Here is a 19,313-nt window from a genome sequence, read left to right as displayed (position 1 = left end):
GAAGGAGCTCCACGTGCTGGAGGGGACGCCACCCCCCAGCAGGCCGGGGACCTCAGTGTCACTGTCACCACCCCTACCCTGCACCAGCTACCTAAACCCTCCCTGCCTCAGTTTCCCTCCTTTGCTGTACAATAGTCCCTGTACCCCAAATCGCTTAATTCCTGGGCGATCCAAAGCGCTATTGGTAGACCCATGGGAGAGGGGCAGGGAAGGCAGAGTAGGTGGTGGAAGGAAGGGTGGGAGGCAGCCCCTCTCCCAAATCCCCCCCGAGCTGCGATGGGTGACAGCGGGCAGACTCCCAGAGCCCTTCCCCTTGCCCATCCTGCGCGGGACCACCGCCACCCCCTTTCCCCGGGGCACGGGAGAGCTCGGTGAGTCCATCCACAGCTACAACCCCCCGGCCTGGGGTTTGGCCTGGCTCTCCCCGGCTCTTTTCCCCGCTGTCTCCCGGCTGGGCTCCCACGGCCGCGGCCGCTCCCGCCCCTTCCCGCAGCATGGCCGGGGAGGCGGCGCGCCCGGGGGAGGAGGCGCGGAGGAGGATGCCGGCATTGGGAGGCAGCGGGATGATTGATGGCTGGGGCTGGGCTGGAATGGGAGGGGACGCAGAGGAGGAGGAGGAGGAGGAGAAGGAGAAAAAGTCTGTGTAATCTTTCAGTGCCGAGCCCGGAGCTGGGGCCGCCCGTGCCTGCCGCGCTCCGCGGAGCCATGCGGGGCTTTTGATTTCATTTTTTTTTCCCCTCAAAATTCTTTCGATTGATTTATTTTTTTCCCCCTTTTTTTCCTCTTCCTCTCTTCCCTTCTCCTTTTTTTTTTTTTTTTTTTTTCTTCCTTTTTTTTTTTCCTTTCCCTTTTTAAACTCTTCTTCCAGGGAGAGGATAGTGGTTAAAGCTCGAGCTGGATGGATGGGTATGGGGAGAGGGGCAGGATCCACAGCCCTGGGACTTTTCCAAATCCTCCCTGTCTTTCTCTGCATCTTCCCTTCAGGTAAGGAACAGCCTCTTTATTTTGCAGACTTTTTTTTTTTCCTTGTGTTTCTGGCAGCCCTTGGATCGCCGCCCCCGGTTCCCCTGTCCCTGGGCCTCTTTCCCTCTCGCTCTCCTCGCAGCAGTTCGCCACATGTTTAAAACAAGCAAGTGGGGCTCAGTTTTGCCGCCTGCACCCCCAATCCCCCCATCCCCGAGCAGTTTTGCGGCGGGTGTTTTTTCCCTTGACCTCATCCTTCTTTGTCTCCCCGCTCCTCCTCATCCCACAAGGAAGGAGATGGTGGAAATCAAAGCGGCGGAGGCAGCGGGGAGGTGTTTGTTGCTGACAGCGCCAGGTCACCTCCTTCTCCCCTTCCCGGGCGCCGTGAGGGGAACGGGGGGACCCTGATGGGGGGGGGACCCACATGTGAACACCCCCATCCTAAATTTCTGCCGTGATGAGAGCAGTGGAGGGCAGAGAGGCGGGGAGCGGTGGCGGAGGGGCTCGGGGGGTGGTTGAGGTGCGATTTGAGGTGGGTGGGGGGCCCGGGGGTCGCAGGGCCCCGGCGGGGGGAGCGCGGCCTCCCCTTCTCCCTCAGCGCCCCTTCTCCCTCACCAGAGCTCCTTCTCCTTTACCGCCCCTTCTCCCTCACCGCCCCACGGCTCTGGGGGCTCTCAGCACACCCTCGTTTGCTTGGAAAACCTTTCCCTGGCCGGGCCGGGAGCTGTTGTGCTGTCTGAGGGCGGGATGGCAACCAAATGGTCCCGCCAGCATCGGCACCCCCGGGCCGGGCCGGGCCGGGCCGGGCCGCATCGCCCCCCCGCCGCCCCCGGCCCCGATGTTTGTATTGTGTCAGAAAAGGGGAGAATTTCAGAATTACAGCTGAAAACGCCATCTGTTTCCAATGAATCCCCCATAGTTTTTCACAATGTTTTTGGCAGATCTCTGCCTGCAAATTCCTTCAAGCCCTGAGTGCTTGTTTTTGTTGGGGGAGGGGAAACCCAGTCCACAGAGGCGGATTTGTTCCTTCCAAAACTCTCCAGTTTCTTTACCTCCTTTTTTTTTTTTTTTTTTTTTTTTTTTTCTCACTTGCAAGAGGGGGGAAAAAATGGAGAGAAAACAGGAGGGAGAAAGAAAACCTCTGAAGCTTAAATCTCCCCTATCTTTCTTTTCATTTTAGTAAAACTTTCCTTTTTTTTTTTTTTTATTTTAATGTATTAATTTTTAAATCGCCTCTGCCTTTCTTTTGCATAACCGTAGGTGAAGTAGTCTTGCACACACATGCAGGAAATAAATAAATAACTGCTTTACGCCCTTCCTCCCATCTTTGCCCTCTTCGCCCTCTTCCAGGAAAACCTTTTTTTGCGCTGCCCTTAGCACCGAGGTGTCTCTCTGGACCCCACTTTTCCTATGAAAATTCCCACCAGGCTGGAAGCTGAACCCCTTGGTTTTGTTTTTTTTCTGGAAACTCTGGAGCTGCTCCCATATGTGTTGCTTAACGCCCTTTTTTCGGAGCGGTTGAGTTGCAGAGCGTCGAGGCTGTGAGATTTACGGTGCAAGAAAGAACTTGATAGGAGATCTGGCTGGCTGCTTTGTTTGATTCTCCCTTCAGCAGTCAAATAAGGTGCAAGGAACTGGCAGAACGAGGCGATCCAGAGCCTGCAGGAGCGGGGCGCAGGCGGAGACGGGGCTCCCCAGGCTGGGAGCAGGCTGGGGGCTTTTTTGAAAGCTTTGTGGGTGGGAAGGTAGGAAAAAAGGGGGATTTATTCCCTGCCATATCCTTTTACCCCTTTTTCCCTACTCTTCTTGGGAATCTGTGGGTTCACAGCAGGTTCCCCAGCAGCAAGGAGCCCTCCTGGGAGGGAGCCCCAGGTGAGCAGGGCTGCTGGAGGCTGCCCAAGCGGGCGCTTGGCGTGTCAGATCAGTGCCTTGCCGAGTCCTGCCCTATTTATTTATTTGCTTAACCCCCCCTACGCTCACAGCCCGGGCTGGATTCCTGCTCGTGCTGCTCTCACACTGGTGGCTTCGCCCTGCTGCCTCCTGGGCAGCCCCCACTGTCCAGTGCCCTTGGGCTGGGTCCGCTGGCCGTGGGTCAGGGTGACCGTGGGGTAGCTGGGGAAGGAGGGCACTGCTCAGTTTCCTTGGCAGAAATCCTCCTTGGAGCTTGTGCCAAGTCCCAGGGTTGGATGCTCATGGGTGCTTTCCCAGCTGAGAGACCCTGGTCTCCTGGGTGAACCAAATCTGTGCCTCCCAGTACAGGTTGTGCTTAGTTTTCTTGCAAATCCTTTTGTACTTCCAAAATCTGGCCCTCGGTGTTTTTGCCCCAGGTGCGGCAGGCTCAGGTTTGCTTTGGCTTTCCCTGTTTGTTTCCAGCTTGGCTGTTTTGGCTGTAATACACTCCTGCCGCCATAAAAATTTGGAGTTTTCTGCTTTTGGTCCATCCAGGCAGTGCAGTGGATTCCAGATAAGGATCCAACCCTATTGGAGGTTTATCAGAGTAGTCAATAAATGCCTTTTGTCTCAGCAGCAGGGAGGTGATGGCAGCATTAAGCCAAAATTGAGATGGGGGCTTAGAGGCTAAAATAACCCCTGCAGTGCTGTGAGCAGGGAGCCCTTCCTGGGGAAGGTGGAGGCTGGGAAGGAACGTGCCTGTGCGGGATGTTGTCAGGGCAGAGGAGAAGGGAGAGATTCAAACGTAAACCTGGAAATATTTTGGCTTCCCTGTTTTGTTGCAGGCTTGGAGCTGGTCTCGTACTTGGAACAGGGAGCTGGTCTCGTACCAGTTCTTTGTCATTGCCAGCAAGGCACGTTGCAGGGCTGGAAGGAGGCGCCTTGTTTTTAATATAGATGGGGTGGATATGTTGCTTTTTTCCACAGAAAATTGTGGAATTCTCGGGCCTTGGTTACTGGGGACAAGGCAATGTTAGGAGTGACTTTGGGTTTATCATGGGAACAGCTGATGTTTCTTTCTCTGTGGCCTGGACAGCTGTGCTGAGTCGGATGTGCACATGAAAGTGCTCACAGGGCTGGGCAGCCATAAAAACTTCCTGACCTGGGGGCTCTTCTTGGGCTCTGCACTGACCTGCTGTCCCTGGAGAGCCAGGCTGCGGCCCCAGTGACAATGAGTTTTGTGGTCTCTCTTCTGGCTCCCTGATGGGCACATCCCATAAAGCATCCATGAGCTCTGGCTTGGCAGTGTGTGGCCCAGCCCCTCCTCAGCCCATCAGTCCTTCAGGGGATCCCACAGCCAAGCCCTGCTGCTCCCTACTGCTGTCGTGAGACAGCAAAAAAGGTGGAAGATGAGGGATTTGATTGGTTTGATTTGCTTTTCCTGTTGGAGCAGACACCAAACTTGGAGTAAGAGGTGGTGCAGCAACCCAGAAGAGCCTCAGGGTCCCAGGTGGCTTGAAGGGGGCTGTAGTGAGCTCAGAGCTGCTGGAATCCAGGAATGATGTGTCCTGGGGTGATGGGGGAGGGTTTTTGGGGAGGATGGGGTTTGCTTGGAGATTCAGCTGTGGTGGGGCAGGTGAGGGGGTGCCCTGGCATCTTTCTGGCTGCCCTGGCAAATCCCTTCCTGATGCCACAGATCAGGAGGGAGCCGTGGAGGCAGGGTCCTGCCTGATCATGCACAGCATCCAGAGTGCACTTGTTAGAGGAGAGCTCCTAAATGCCTTTAAAAAGCTCTGTAGCCTGCACTTGGCAGCTACTGGGATAAAAAGAAGAGAGGATATTTATTCCCTTGTCCATGAGCTCTCAAAATAACAGTGCCTTCGATTGTAGCCTCAAGATTGCTTTGCACTCAAGTGCAGCCCGGCTGAGTAAATCACTGCTCCACCAGCTGAAATTCCTGCAGCAAGGGGGAGAATTGAATTATAGCCAACTGCAAAACCAGATGCCATCCCCTTGATGAAGTCATCGGGCTCTCACTGCGGAGAACAAGCTGGCTCCGACACACACACAGCCCTGGTAGGCGCAGACTGAGCCGCTCTGTCTGACGGCCTGGCCGTGCTGTGTGGGGTGCCCAGGGTCTCGTGTCCCCACAGCTGCAGGGACAGCAGGCCCTTCAGAAGGGTGTCGAGTCCCACTTTGCACTGCATGAGCATCCAGAAGTGTTTGGCTATTCAGTTCCCAGCAAACAGAGCTGTCCCTGACATACAGGTTTTATGGGTCAGGCAGAGAGCAAGCTTCACTTGAGGCCAAAGAATTTTTTCCTCCCTTGGTTTCCTCTCCTTCCTGGACAGCTGTTGACTTTGGTCCCCAAAGCCTTAGTAATGATCTATGTCATTTTGGGTTTTGGACAAGCTACCTTTTTCTCTTGCTGTGTGACACAATCCAGCTGGCCCTTTCTGAGATGACAAGGGCATGTGGCAGGACATGACTCCGAACTTTGCCAGCCCACAGCAATGAGAAAGCATCACTGTGCTGGGATACAAGTGGGGGAGCAGTGGGACTAGGGGAGTGGGTTCCAGTTAGAAAGTCACTTTTTCCTTTTAAAATTAAAACCTAAGTCCCGGGAGAGGCAGCATTTATAAATAAATAAACCCCTGAAGGTCTGTGGCTGTGAAAGATGAACAGGCTTCCATGGGGTGGGAGCCTGGTATTGGGTGGGAGCTCAGGCTGCAGGAAGGGATCTACAAGGTCCCCTTTCAATCCCAGGTGGGGTTCCAGCATCAGTCAGGTGTCTTGATGGGCTTGTGGGGCTGCTGCCTTCCAGCCGGGCAGCTGCCACCCCACACCCTGCGCAAGCCAACGCCTCCGATTGAGATGCCGCAATTTTTTGGCAGACATCTAATTGTATAAATTTGCCTCATCCAGATTTATGTGCTCCGGGCTTTTCTCCATCTCCTCGTTTTGTATCTCATTTACCTCTGCGTTTGAAGGGTTGAAATTTCACAAGAGCACAGCGGGGATGATTATTCCTAGAGGGAATCCACACCTGTGAGCAGAAAGCGTTTCCCTGCCAGCCCTGCCGCGGCCCGGGCGAGGGGGAGGAGGGCGAGGGACCCGCTGCCACACCTGGGGGGCCCCCGGGCACTGGTGGGTGGCAGCGCTGCCTTCAAAGGCACCCTGGGAAAACAGCTTTGGCGTGGGGAGAGTGATGTCTGCTAGAAACCTGAAACACTCGGCGCTGGAGGTGGCTGGCAGAGGTGACCTTACCCAGGCACCGCTGCTCCAGGGGGATGGGGAGGATGGGGACAGGGGTGGTGGTGGCTGAGGAGGAAGGCGAGGGTGATGCTTCATGCAGGGCATGAGAGTGCAAATTCCCACGGCAGATTCACCTCACTTCCCATGGCGCTCATCTTGGGTGAAGGCCTTGATATCCTTCAGTGTCCTCATCTCTGAACTGGACCATTTGCCTGAGGAAACTTACCTGCTCTTGGGAACTGTTTGGAAAAGTGTCCAGGTGCACTTCCAGTGGGGTGTGCAGCTCCAGAACGGCGTCCCAGCCTGCAGCATGCTGTGCTGGAGAGCCGGCTTTGTTAGTGCCCTTCTGCAGATGAAGAGTCAGAGGGAGATCACTGCCCTGTCGCTTCCCTCCCTGCTTGTCCTCCATCCACTAGCTCATGGAGGAGTAAAACCTGCATCTTCTGAACCACCCACTGGCACCACTTCCTCTGAGCAGGCAAAAACTCAACAGCTGCGGCAGAGGCAGCAAATCCCAGGAGGAAGACTCAAGAACAAAGTCTGTGACTCCGTTGCTGCGTTGTCTGTTGTGCTGGTTCCCCCTCTCAGCCCACACTGAACTCCCCAAGGATTTTGCTGGTAGTTCTCAGAGCAGCTCCACGGCTGGTGCCCTCTCCGGTGGTGTCTGCCCACCCTTCTCCCTGCAGAGGATGCCGAGGTGAGGCTGGAGGAGCAGCGCTGGCCGGGGGCTGGCAGAGCTGCCCTGGCTGGCGCAGAGCATGCCGGGTCAGCCCTGAGCCGAGTCTGGAGCCAAAAGAGCTGACTAAGTGACAGGAGCAATCAAGGGCTCCTTCGGCAGCGTGCAGTGCAGCAGCAGTTTGTGCTGTAGCTGGTGGAGACACTGACTCTGCTGCTTTCCTGCCTGTACTTGCCCCGTGTCTCTGCAATGCCTGCAGAGGAGAGATGAGGGGCCGTGAACTCGGCGCTGAGGACAGAAAGGAGCTGGCCATGGCGGGTCCTCCGGATGCTTTGGAGATGGACACGGGCTGAAAGGAGAAAAACACTTCTATGTCCCTCTTCTGACTTCAAGGAGCTGTTTTTTCCTTCCCCCAGCATCCTCTTGAGCAGGACAAGGACTGGGTTAAAGCAAGCTGTGCATAGTTTGAGGTGTGCTCTGGGATCACTTTATCGTACACAAAGTAGGGCCTTTGCCTGGATTTAATGCATCTGCGGCTTTTGTCGGTGGAAATGAGCACATCACCTCGGCCCCAGCGTGGAAGGTGGCCCCTCCGAGCCAACCTCCCCACGCATACCCTTGCAAAACTTGAGCCCCAGCTCTTTAAGAGAGTCAGGTTTATTTTTCTCCCTCAGTTCCCTCCTCCCGGTCCTCCCCCCACTTCAGTGCAACTGAAACCTGATCTAATCCCTTTGCACATGGGTAATTTATTGGTCTATTGGGCTTTTCTTGATGGCAAATTGCATTGTCTTTCTTCCTGGGTTGAGGCTTTGGAGCAGTTTGCTGCATTCCTGCAGCTCTTTTCTCAGGGCTGATCTTTCACACCCCCTCTGAGCACAGTCAAATCAGTTTTATTGGGCCTCTTTGTTATGCAAACAAGGCAATAATAACCAGGCTATTATTCTGAAAGATTGTGCTTGATTAACAGTTCAAAGGAGGTCGCTGGAAGAGCCCGGCGCTGCCTCCCCGCACAAACCCTTTCACCAGGGCTGGGTCAGGTGGCCCTTGGGTCTGGGTGCCCGCTGGGGCTGCGGGAGCGCTGTGACATCCCGTGTGACATCCCGTGTGACATCCCATCCATCACGGCTGCGCCGAGTCCCTCCTTTCTCTCCCTGGTGTGACAAGGCGCCGGCTGATCCGTGTCATAAAACTGAATCGCGGAATGATTTGGGTTGGGAGTGGCCTGTAAAGGTCACCCCCTTTACAGGGGTCCAACCTTTAAAGGTCCAACCCCCCCTTCCATGGGCGAGCATCTCTTGGATGTGTCCGGGGATGGGGGCACCCACCACCTCTCTGGGCAGCCTGTGCCAATGTCTCAGTGTAAAATAATTCCTTCTTTATATCTGACCTCATGGGCATCAAGATATGGGTCCAGCATGAGGGATGGGGCTCATGGAGACACCCCCTGGGACAGCAACAGCACCAGGAGCTGGATGCAAAGCACACTGTTCATTCCCTTTGTTTTTGCTTGGGACTCCTGAAACCTTAGTGGAAGCAATCCCTTGTGCCATGTTTTTAAGGAGCAATGCAAATATATATATATATATATTTTTTTTAAAAAAAAAATTATTTTGGGGTCATTTTGATGCTGGTGGTGACTGCTGCCTGCCCGTGAGCAGAGCAGCCCACATCTCCTTGGAGCTGGCAGATGTTGCTGGTATTTAGCACCTTGGAGAATCGTGCCTTTCCTATTGAGGTGTCAGCATAAATATGTTTATTTAGATTACTTAAATAAATATGTGTTTAGGAGCCTAAGTCTGGGTGCTCAGATCTGAGGCCAAAGGTAATTACGTTTTACTGTGTTCTCCAAAAAGGCCCTTTACTGCATGTGTGAGGCTTGCACATCTACACTTCAATCCATGTATTTGGAAAAACGCGGGATGATGTATTTGCATCACATGTGGGTGATGAAATACTTTCCAGCCCGTTAGGAACCAAGAGGATATTAAAACACATTGCTTAGCAGTGAACACTTTAAAATTAACAGGTCTGGTGAACGTGCACTCAAGAGTCTTAAAAGAATTGGCTTTTCCTTACAGAAATTAATTTCCAGTAATTCTCTTTGTTACAGGAATTACAGGAGAATAGATGTAATGCTGGTTTTGTGCTAGTTTTCTGAAAGAGCCTGATTTGGGTAAATGAAATCCAGGTTACTTGACACCAGCTGAATGGCAGAATAGAGGGGCCCTGATAATTAAATGCTATTAAAATTAGGTGTGTGCATATGTTTGAACACTTAATTTTGACATCAAGTAACGCAGTGTACCGATGACAAGGGCAGAGCAGTGGGACTGGGGTGGTGTGATACCCCAGAACCCTGAGTGTGTGTTTGGTGGTCTGTGGGGTGTTGTTGAATGTTGGACCACAGGGCTTTCCAAACCAGGAGCTCAGGAAAAGGTCACAATTCATTCCCTGCTCAGTGCAATGTCCTGGTTAAAGGGGTGACCTCGGGAGAGTTGTGAGCGTGTCCTTTATTCCCTGTGTCCTGTCGGGGTGGTGGGTTGTGCAGGAAACGAGGGTGCTGGAGGGAGATCTGATGGTGGGGCTGGGCAAACACCTTCCAGCGAGAACTTTAAAGTGCAACCCGTTTAGCTTATCTGGAGGATTGACAAGGGACTTGATTGCAGTGTGTAAATATCTTTGTGGGAAACACACTCGTTACTAACGGACCTTTTACTGCTTTGGAGAAAATCGCTGGTTCTTTTTATGTCCTTACAATGAAGTCAGATAAAATCCACTTAGAATCAAGACCCGTGTTTTGTAAAGGTGATAAACTCTTGAAACAGCCTGCCCCAGGAACGGGGTTTTTCAGTCACACAGACCTCAGGAGTCCTCACGGGAAGTGTCCCTGAACAAATGGGGGATATGGGAGGGGGCTGTCCTAGTCCAGGTGGTTTTCTGATTTTTTTTTTTTTTTTTTTTTCTGGCTTTAACTTTCTGAAACTGTTGGTTTCAAGATAACAAAGGCAATTTTGTTCTCTGGTTTGAGTGGCACCAAGGCCTTGAAAGAAGATCATGGGGAGGGTTGGGAGGCGGCTTGGAGGGGTTGAAGTCACCTGTGTATGAGATGAAGGCTGCTTTGCCATGGACGAGAAATCACTCAGACCTGGGGATGTCTCACAGAGCCCCGGAGAGCCAAGCTGGGTTCCTGCAGGAGAGGGATTTGTTTCCATGCTAAGTCATCTGCGGTTGAAAAACAGAACCATTGTGAGTCGATGGAAAATAGATTATGCGAAATTGAATAAACATCGTTTCTTGGCCAGGGTACAAATGAGCCTGCACCACTGTGCCAAAGCCTCTGCCAGAGGGGACCAGGCAAGGCTGCTTGGGAGGGAGGGCTAAGGGTCGTGTTTGCTCTCCTCCATGGCCTTTGTCAGCCGTGGTCTCTCCCCAGCAGCAATGAGGGATTTGCCATGGGGTGGCTGGAGAAATGTCCATGGGAAAGGCCGGGGAGGCTGAGCTCACACACCGCCCAGGCTGGGGCACCTGCCTTGGGAGATCTGGCCTTATATGGGGCCCTGAGCGAAACAGCGAGAAGGGGACGGGTGCCAAAAGTGGAGCGATAACATCTTAGAGCAGAACGCTCCCCCTTCAGGCACAGGGAGGAAGGAGATGGGCTTCCCTTCCCTCCCTTCGGTTGGGATTTTTAAATTTCAGTACCTTATAAAGTCATGTGTGACCCCGGGCAGGGCAGCACTGGGGGATGCTCAGCACCAGGGTATGTCCAGCACTGGGTGTTGGGGGGCTGTTTGTTGAGCAGGGCACTCTCTGTCCCTTGGCAGCCACAGCTCATGCTCATCTCATCCAAGTGAGTCCTTAAAGAGCAAGAGGCTGTGGGTTTATTCCTACTGAAAACATCCTCTCTAAGCAGCACCTGAAAAGCTGGAGCAGGGAAAGTGCTGCAGGCAGGACTCTGCAGGCTGCTCACTGGATGGGATGCTTTGTGTAGTGTATCCTGATGCTTCACTGAGCCGTGGGGTGTGTGGCTCCTGCGTGTCCAGGGATGTGTCCTCCAGCTTCTCCTGGGGCTGTGCGGGCTGCAGTGACAGCACCTTCTGCCACACAAACCCCAAGGCGTCCTCAAGCTGTACATTAGCATAACAACTAGGAGAGCAATGACTTTAATTGCCTGATGCCACAAGGGTTTGGGATAACCAGCAGTGGTGGCACTGGTCACACTCCTCCCTTCCATTATGACAGTCCCGGAAAACCACACTCCTGGGATGAACAAGAGAGGGATGTGAAATAATAAACATCTTTCAATTTGACCCGTACATGCAGAAGACTTAGCAGAAACATGAGCCATGTCCCAGGTCAGAACCTTGTTGTTGAGTCACCTCTGGTCAATGATGAGTTAAAGGATTTCCACAGAGCTTCTTGCAGGTTTAAGTGGGATGCTGCCAAGACCAAACAGCTCCCAGGTTCTCAGTGCTGTTGCTAGCATCTGAGTTTGTTAAACATGAATTTTAAAACTGTGAGGAACCTGTCACCATTTCCTATTTGCACTTCAGTCTTCTTGGAAACAGAGAGGAGACAGGCTTGTTTCTCACAGCCGAACTGCTCAAGTGTTTTATAGTCTAAGTCTCCCTTTCTGATTTTCCAGCACCAACTCTGTTTAGGTTTCCAGCACTGTGATGTTTAAAACTCAAACATACTGTTTTCCCTGAAACAATACTGGGTTTTGTAACTTTCTAAACAAATCTGAGATACTTCTGGCACAGATGCCCTGCCAGGCTCCTTCTAAACAAGTCCCGAGACAGGAATATATGGGTACGCCTTCAAAAGGCACCATGAAAGCATCTGGAAATGGTGGGGCTTGTCTTCTCCTCCTGCTGCTGCCTTTTCTGCCTGAACCCATCCTGTTTCCAAGCTCTCCGAGGGGGTCGATTAAGAGGAGAGGAAGGAAAATGCCATGAATTTTAAGTAGTGTGAGCCTGGGTTCACCCAGCAAGACTCCAAATTGGCAGGGGCAGAGCAGTGTCTGCGACATTCAGCCATGGCCATGTGCTTTTTGCACAGCTGCTTTCAAGTCTGCTCTGGGGAAGCCACACTGCCCCAGGGAGCAGACGTTGTGTGTGTGAGGGGAAAGAAAACAAGATCTGAATTTTCTTTGCCTTCCCCTGCCTTGCCAGGAAGCACCAGGACTGCGGCTGAGCCCGGCAAAGGCCCTGCAGCCTCTGGCTTCGCCTCCACCCGGGCAGCACACAAGGGCTGGGAAGGGGAGGCGGGAGCTCTCTGGCATCCCTGCACCCGCTGTGCCGGTTTTTTCCCTCCACCTCTTGTTCTCCCTCAGCGGTCTGTGATGGGGAATGGGCTCCCAGGGCTGGGCAGAGCTACAGAGACGTCCAGAAAGAGGTTTTTTGGCTCCCACTTCTTTCTGGAGGGACAGGGACAAGTGCTGCAGCCGTCACTGCTGGGGGTGGTGGATGGCCCCTGGCTGTGCTGCAGGGTGGGTCACGGCACTGGTCCTGCTCTGACCTGGCCACAGTGGTTGTGATGCTGCTCAGTTTTCCCAGAGGAGGAAAAGGAAGAGAGCTTTGTGCTGGTAGAGCTCAATCTGGACACAGCGCCCAGTAACTCACGCAGCACAGAGCTTAGAATGTCAAACCCTAAAAGGGCATTAAAAACCCCATCGCATCTCCCCCCCACATTAACGATCCTCCCTCATCACTGCTTATGAATACGTCCCATTCTTCCACACCACGGTTTCCCCCCATGATCATTCATCTAAAGGCTGGATGCTCTTTCCCTTTTTGGCTTCGGTTGGGGCAGATCCTGGTGGTTTCTTTGCCTTTGATGCGTGAGGGTTGGGTCATGTGAGAGGGTCATGTCTGGTGAGCGAGGCCCCGTCACATGGCCGGGCCAGTGTCACGAGTTTGGGATACGGGAGGGGGGACGCAACCTTGGGATGGGGGGTAGAGTTGGGCAGCACTGACCCCCTTGTGTTCTGCTTCCCCACAGTGACATCTCCATGCAAGATCCTCAAGTGCAACTCTGAGTTCTGGGCGGCCACATCGGGCTCGCACCACGTGGGCGCGGAGGAGGCCCCCGAGTTCTGCACGGCGCTGCGCGCCTACGCGCACTGCACGCGCCGCACCGCCCGCACCTGCAGGGGAGACCTGGCCTACCACTCCGCCGTGCATGGCATAGACGATCTCATGGTGCAGCACAACTGCTCCAAGGATGGCCCCACGTCCCAGCCCCGCCTCCGGACGTTGCCCCCCGGGGACAGTCAGGAGCGCTCGGACAGCCCTGAGATCTGCCACTACGAGAAGAGCTTTCACAAGCACTCGGCCGCCCCCAACTACACCCACTGCGGGCTCTTTGGGGACCCCCACCTCAGGACTTTCACGGACACTTTCCAGACCTGCAAGGTGCAGGGGGCTTGGCCGCTCATAGACAATAACTACCTGAACGTGCAGGTCACCAACACGCCGGTGCTGCCCGGCTCCTCTGCCACCGCCACCAGCAAGGTGAGCCTTGTCGCCCTGGATGGAAGTGGGCGAGGGCAGAGAGGCTTCACAACAGCCTTTCTTTGCTCTGTGTCTTCCCCCTTTTCCACATCTCCTTGGGGAGGGTAGTACAGAGTGTGAGCTACTGTGAATTTGAATGTTTGGTCCTCAGTATCAGGTGTCCATCCTTCTTTTGTCCCCAGCCTTCACTGAAATGTGGTTTCTTTTTGAGCACATCCAGCCCCGTCACAGTGAGGAGGCCGAGGTGGTGCACCTCAAGGGGCCTTTGTGGCCAAGTGGCCAAGCTGGGTACTGCAGATTGAGGGCTCCCACCTTGGGACTCCAGATTGCTGTGAACAGCCAGACCAGGGATGATGCTGGCACCTCTTAGGAGACCCCCAAGGGCCAAGCAAACCCAGGACTGCCCTCCATGGAGGCTCCAGCTTGCAGGAAAAGCCTGGAGGGAGCTGAGCTCCTCACACTGCCTTCCCCTCTACCCAGGCTTGTAATTGTCTCTGTGGTTTGCAGCCAAGTCAAGACATTTTGTGGGGAACAGTCTGTTCTGGAGGTGCTTTGACAAACTAGATAAACATCCTGAAGGCACGAGGCAAACACAGAAAGCTCAAGTGAAAATGTGCTGCTGTGGTACAGCAGGACTTGTGTGTCACAGTCTCAGCTTCAGGAGGGACCTGGAGCTGAGGAACTGTGTGCTGCCCCTGGTGCACAAGCTCTAAAGCTAACAGGGTGCTTTTTGTGCCAAAGAGAAAGGTAGGCTCAGCAGGAAGCATCCACTTGGCTTTTGGAAAATGTCTTGTCCCACCATGTCTGGGAGTTCTGCTTCTCCCTGTGTGTGGGGAGAGAAGAGAAGCATGTGTAGGACAGGGGCTGCTTCTCTGCTCTGGATCCTGAGCACCCCTTTATTCTGAGCTGGAGCTGACAATGAGGTACTGACCTGGCCTTGATAAACCTCCTAAAAAATACTTGATGCTCTGAAATTCTTACCCACTTAAAGACATCAGAAAGTGCTGAAGCTTGCAAGGAAGTCTGGCTTGAGGAAAATGATCGTTAAGGATCCCAGGACCTACTGAGATCGCAGGATCACCATCTTAATTGAGCCTTTTCTCTCCTTATCTGCCTCACAGGCTTGTGGTGAGGAGGGATTAGTCATGAGATCTGCAGTGTGAGCTGTGGGAAGCACTGCTGTGGGCACTGTGCTGCTGGAAAGGATAGGATGATCTCTGGGGCTCTTTGTGTTCTCTGTTCTCTTCTCCAGCCCTGCCCCACTCTGCCCAGGTCTCAGTCTCCCCCTTCATGGGGCCCACATGGCAGGAGGTCCCCTTTGCTACTTCTCCTTCATGGGCAGAAAGTTGCAAGAACAACTCTGCAGGGGCTGAAAGAGAAAATGTAGTTTGTACTGTTTGTACTCGCAAATTCTACCCATTTTCCTCCCCACATCTTCCCTCCAAAAGCCAGGCCAGCAAGGGAAAAGCAAGCACTGGGAGGTCCTTCCTCTGGCAAAGGGGCCTGTGTTTGAGCCCAGCTGGGCTGAGGAGGCACATTGGGCTATGTTTGAATCAGAATCAATAAGGTTGGAAAAAAACTTCTTTAAATTGAGTCCAGCCATTAACCCAGCACTGCCAAGGCCACCCCTAGAAGGGCCACCCCACTGGAACAGGCTGAACACGTGTGTGTCTGTGGGGCTGAGATGGAGCAGGACATGTTTGAGGACCCATGGGAGAAATCCTGTTGGTCTGCAGTTGGTTAGGGAAACAAATTGGTCCAGCCCTTGGGATGTAAATGTCATGGGAGTCAGAGGAGAAGCTCCAGCACCTCCAGGGGAGTCGGGGCTCATCCCTGCTGCCATCTGCCAGCCCTGGAGGCGAGGCAGTGCTGCGTGCAGGGGCATGCTGCCACAGGCCTGTGAGTAGGGATACTCCACCCAGCTCCAGCTGCAAGGAAGCTCCTGTGTTGGGCCTGGAGATAGCAGGCAGATCCAGGTGGTGCATTCAGTCAGGCCTCTGGGTGTCAGATCTCTACACAGTATCTTTGGCTGGAGCAGGATGACCACATCTGGGGGGCTAAAATTTGGGGCCGCTTCTTTAAGATGAAGGAACTACCCATGAGCTGAAGGTCACACTCCTGTCTGGACTGAGCATCCAGCCCTTCCACCTCCCACCCCGCTGCTGGTGGGGACAGTGTGCTCTCAGGTGGTCATCACTGTCTGTAACCATTCCTCCTTTCCTCCCCCACAGCTCACCATCATCTTCAAGAGCTTCCAGGAGTGTGTGGACCAGAAAGTGTACCAGGCGGAGATGGATGAGCTCCCCGCCGCCTTCGTGGACGGCTCCAAGAACGGAGGGGACAAGCACGGGGCCAACAGCCTCAAGATCACGGAGAAGGTGTCGGGGCAGCACATCGAGATCCAGGCCAAGTACATCGGCACCACCATCGTGGTGCGGCAGGTGGGCCGGTACCTCACCTTCGCCGTGCGCATGCCCGAGGAGGTGGTCAACGCCGTGGAGGACCGGGACAGCCAGGGCCTCTACCTGTGCCTGCGTGGGTGTCCCCTCAACCAGCAGATTGACTTCCAGGCCGTCCGCTCGGCCCAGGCCACGGAGGGCCGTGCCAGGAGGAAGGGGCCCAGCCTGGCAGCCCCCCCTGAGGCTTTCACCTACGAAACGGCCACAGCCAAGTGCAGGGAGAAGCTGCCCGTGGAGGACCTTTACTTCCAGTCCTGTGTCTTTGACCTCCTCACCACAGGGGATGTCAACTTCATGCTGGCTGCTTACTATGCCTTTGAGGATGTGAAGATGCTTCACTCCAACAAAGACAAGCTGCACCTCTATGAAAGGACACGGGTGCTGGCCCCAGGCAACACGGCTCCCACGGGAACGCATCCCTCCCTCTGGGTAGCACTGCTGTGTTTGTGTTGGTTGTGCTTGTTATAGAGGTTTTGCTCCTTCACACCTTGGAGAGAAGGGAAAGGGGGAGCAGGAGGCAACCAGGGATGAGATGCAGGTGTTGGAAAACAAAGAGGTTGGACATCAAAGCCACATGGGTTGTCCTCAGACCTCAGTCTCTCTCTTGGTGCAAGTCCTCCACCTTCCCAGCGCTTGCCTGGGAGGAATGTGCTGCCAGTGGGACCAGTCAGGAGTTTTTGCTGGACTGTACCTTGTCTGGACCTTCCTCACTTCCCCATCCTCCTGCTCCCACTGGAGTGGGTGTTGGGGAACCTCTGTTGCTACTCTCCTTGTAGCATCCCCTGGTCCCAGCCATGCACATGGTGACTGTGACACTGGCGTGTGTGAACGTGGCTTTGTTTTCAGAGAGCAGAGCCCATGAGGAGGGCACGGAGCAGTGAGACAGGACCAAGCCTGGCCAGCACAGCAGGGCAGGATGTTCTTCTCACTAGGGCTGGGTTCTGCTTTTTGGCCTGTCCTGCTCTGCCCACACAGCCCTGTTGTTGTAGAAGGTGGTGCAAGGAGCTGAAATGGTGGGCAATGATCCCACGCTTGCTTGGCTGCTGGTGGCAGGCACCTTCTGGGTGGAAGGAGGACAAGTTCCTCAAGCCTTGGCCTGCATTTTTTGTGGTTCAAAGGCATCCCCTATTTCAGCAGGTTCACCTGGCTGATTCACTTAGTAGTTTTACTCCTTTCTCCCTTGTTTCTGCCTGGACCCACCGTGGACTTTGATGGCAACGGGAGAAACCTGGCCAGTATTCAAGCAGTTTCTGCAACTTCTGCCCAGCATTGGATGAGTTCCTCACACCGTTCACTCTCTGGTCCCCTGAAACTGGCAGCAGGGTGGCTGCTCAGTGGGAGACCCCACCTGCACCTCCCTCCAGCCCCTCCCTGCCTGTGGCCCAGCCCTGGGATGGAGCAGGAGTGTGGTGCTCTTTTATTTTGCTGCTAGGTCTCTGCTCTGCTCCCCATCCTGGGGCCGCGACTTGCAACCCCATTGCAGACCAGTTGCACCTTAAGCCCTCTTGGGCTTGAATCAGAAATGGGGCAATGTCAGAATTCAGCCAGGAGATGGGATGCAGCAGAGGACCCCCCCCCAGCTGCCTCTAGATGTCTGTTCCCTGCCTCGAAACCATCAATAATCTCCTTCCCCCACCACGTAGTGCTGCCCATCTCCTCCACTCCATGTTCCTCTGTGGTTCACCCCATCGCTCACTGAACAAACATCAAGACCACCTTTGGTCTGCGCCTTCAGGACCTCCTGGTGGGTTTCCCCCACCTTTCCTCAGGGGGAAGTTCCCAGAAACAAGCCCCAAAACACGTCACACTTGGGGGCACCTCCTGCTCTCAACAAGGGAGGTCTCTGGGCGTGATGAGACAAGCTAGCACCAAAAGAGGTGGGAACAGGCTTGGTTTGGCCATCTGAACTGGTGCCAAGAGAGGCAGCCTGGTGTAAATACTGAACATGACTATTCATTGTGTCCTTACAGCTCTAGAGCTCCATTTGTAAAGCAGCAGAGAAATGCAAACTTGTGTCAATTGATGTAATTTATATTGTCTCTTTAATATATAGAGCCCTGGCATTGATCTCGTGTGACTGTACAGATGAAAAGATGTAATTGGTTTTTAAATGTTTAAGGAAAGAAAAGAAACAAAAAGATGTGTTTACTACTTTGCTCCTTGCTTTGTTTGCTGATGCCCCAGATACTCTGTTTAGGGAGATTTTGAAATAAGGATATCACAGTTTGGAGGTGCTGAGGGGAGCAGCCACTGGACCAGGGCACCGGACAGATTCATTTCCAAATGCACTAATGCTCAGCCAGGCTGATTTGAACTTTCTGTTCCCTTTGTTCTGGAGAAAACAAAATTTTAATCTTCCCTAGAACTTCAAAATACACCTTTTTAAAAGCTAAAATCTGTCTCTGGGCAAAGAGGAGGTTTACCCCACAGCTAAATGCAGCTGTGCACAACTTCCCTCTGGGCACACAGTGCTGCTTGAAAGCTGCCTGAGCTGGCCCAGCCACAGCGTGCCAACAGGTCAATAATTCCCCTAAGACCTCCCTTCCTATAAAACAGTCACCCTACGGCACAACACGCTGTGGTTGAGGGACAGTTTCCATCCAAGGAAAGTCTGGTCATGGTGTGGCTCATTGCCTCTGTCCAGGTGGGCGCTCCAGTGTGGCTGATGGTGCAGGGTGATTGGGGTATCCCTATTTTAGAAGCAAACAGTGAAGCACTTTATTTTGGTTGTGTTTGACCCAGTTCTGGTTAAAGGTGAAGTGTGGCCAAGAAGGACCCGATACTTGGAAACAAACAAAACAAAAACATAGGCAAAGGGGGGGCATTGTGAAAAGGCCCCCCCAGCTCCTCCCTGCGCTGAGACCCGGGAGTGTCACCGCGTGTAAATACTGTAAATTATTTATTGAGAGAAACGCAAGTAAAGTTTGAGGTTTTTTTGACAATAAATGAGTGGGTCTTGGTTTGTTCCCCCATGTGTTGCCTGGTGCTGTTCCCCACTCAGGATGCAAGTGCTGCCCTCTTTCTGCACTCACTCCAAAGCAGCTTTCTTCCACCTGAAGGACCCTCTGACAACTCATGTCTGTCCTGAATTCTCCTGAGAATTTCACTCTGGAGTTCAAATTATCTACAGCCAAATGAGAAAATTAAAAAGAGGATTGGGAGTGGTGGGGGGGATATAGATAATAAACCATTGGAGCCTTGCCTCACTGGGAAAGATGTGCAGGAATGGACCACCACCCTTCCCTTGCTCACCCCAGCAGATTGAGGTGTACATCATGGCAATGGTAATTCCTCCTCTCCATGGTCTTCCTTTTGTTGGGCAGCTCTCCTGTCCCAGCTGGGTTTGTTGCTGCCCTCTAGAGAGGAAAAACAAAATTGCGGGTTTTTTTTCTGTTACATTTTCAGTTTTTGAAATCTATAGAGGCTCATTGTCACAACAGCTGGGGACAAGGAGATGCTGAGGGCACCTACACCAACTCAAAACACACATTATTTGGGTGAATCCATGCAGTGATGCCCAGCACCAGAGATGTGATTGACATCTGGCCTTCCCCTCCT

At 53.5% G+C, this 19,313-nt stretch overlaps 1 protein-coding gene across 1 annotated transcript; it reads left to right on the top strand.

Moving 5' to 3' along the window:
• Positions 1-386: 386 nt before the first annotated feature.
• Positions 387-18,678, top strand: RGMA (repulsive guidance molecule BMP co-receptor a). Its single transcript, XM_083871071.1, has 3 exons — positions 387-984; positions 12,785-13,296; positions 15,528-18,678. The coding sequence occupies exons 1-3, from the start codon at positions 903-905 to the stop codon at positions 16,221-16,223; spliced, it is 1,290 nt and encodes a 429-aa protein (XP_083727197.1). The 5' UTR covers positions 387-902; the 3' UTR covers positions 16,224-18,678.
• Positions 18,679-19,313: the final 635 nt, after the last annotated feature.

This window comes from Zosterops lateralis (assembly GCF_965231275.1).
Source record: "Zosterops lateralis genome assembly, chromosome: 13".
In the NCBI taxonomy this organism is placed as follows: domain Eukaryota; kingdom Metazoa; phylum Chordata; class Aves; order Passeriformes; family Zosteropidae; genus Zosterops; species Zosterops lateralis.
Note: the sequence above shows the minus strand (reverse complement) of the source record. Positions and strands in the feature narration are given on the sequence as shown.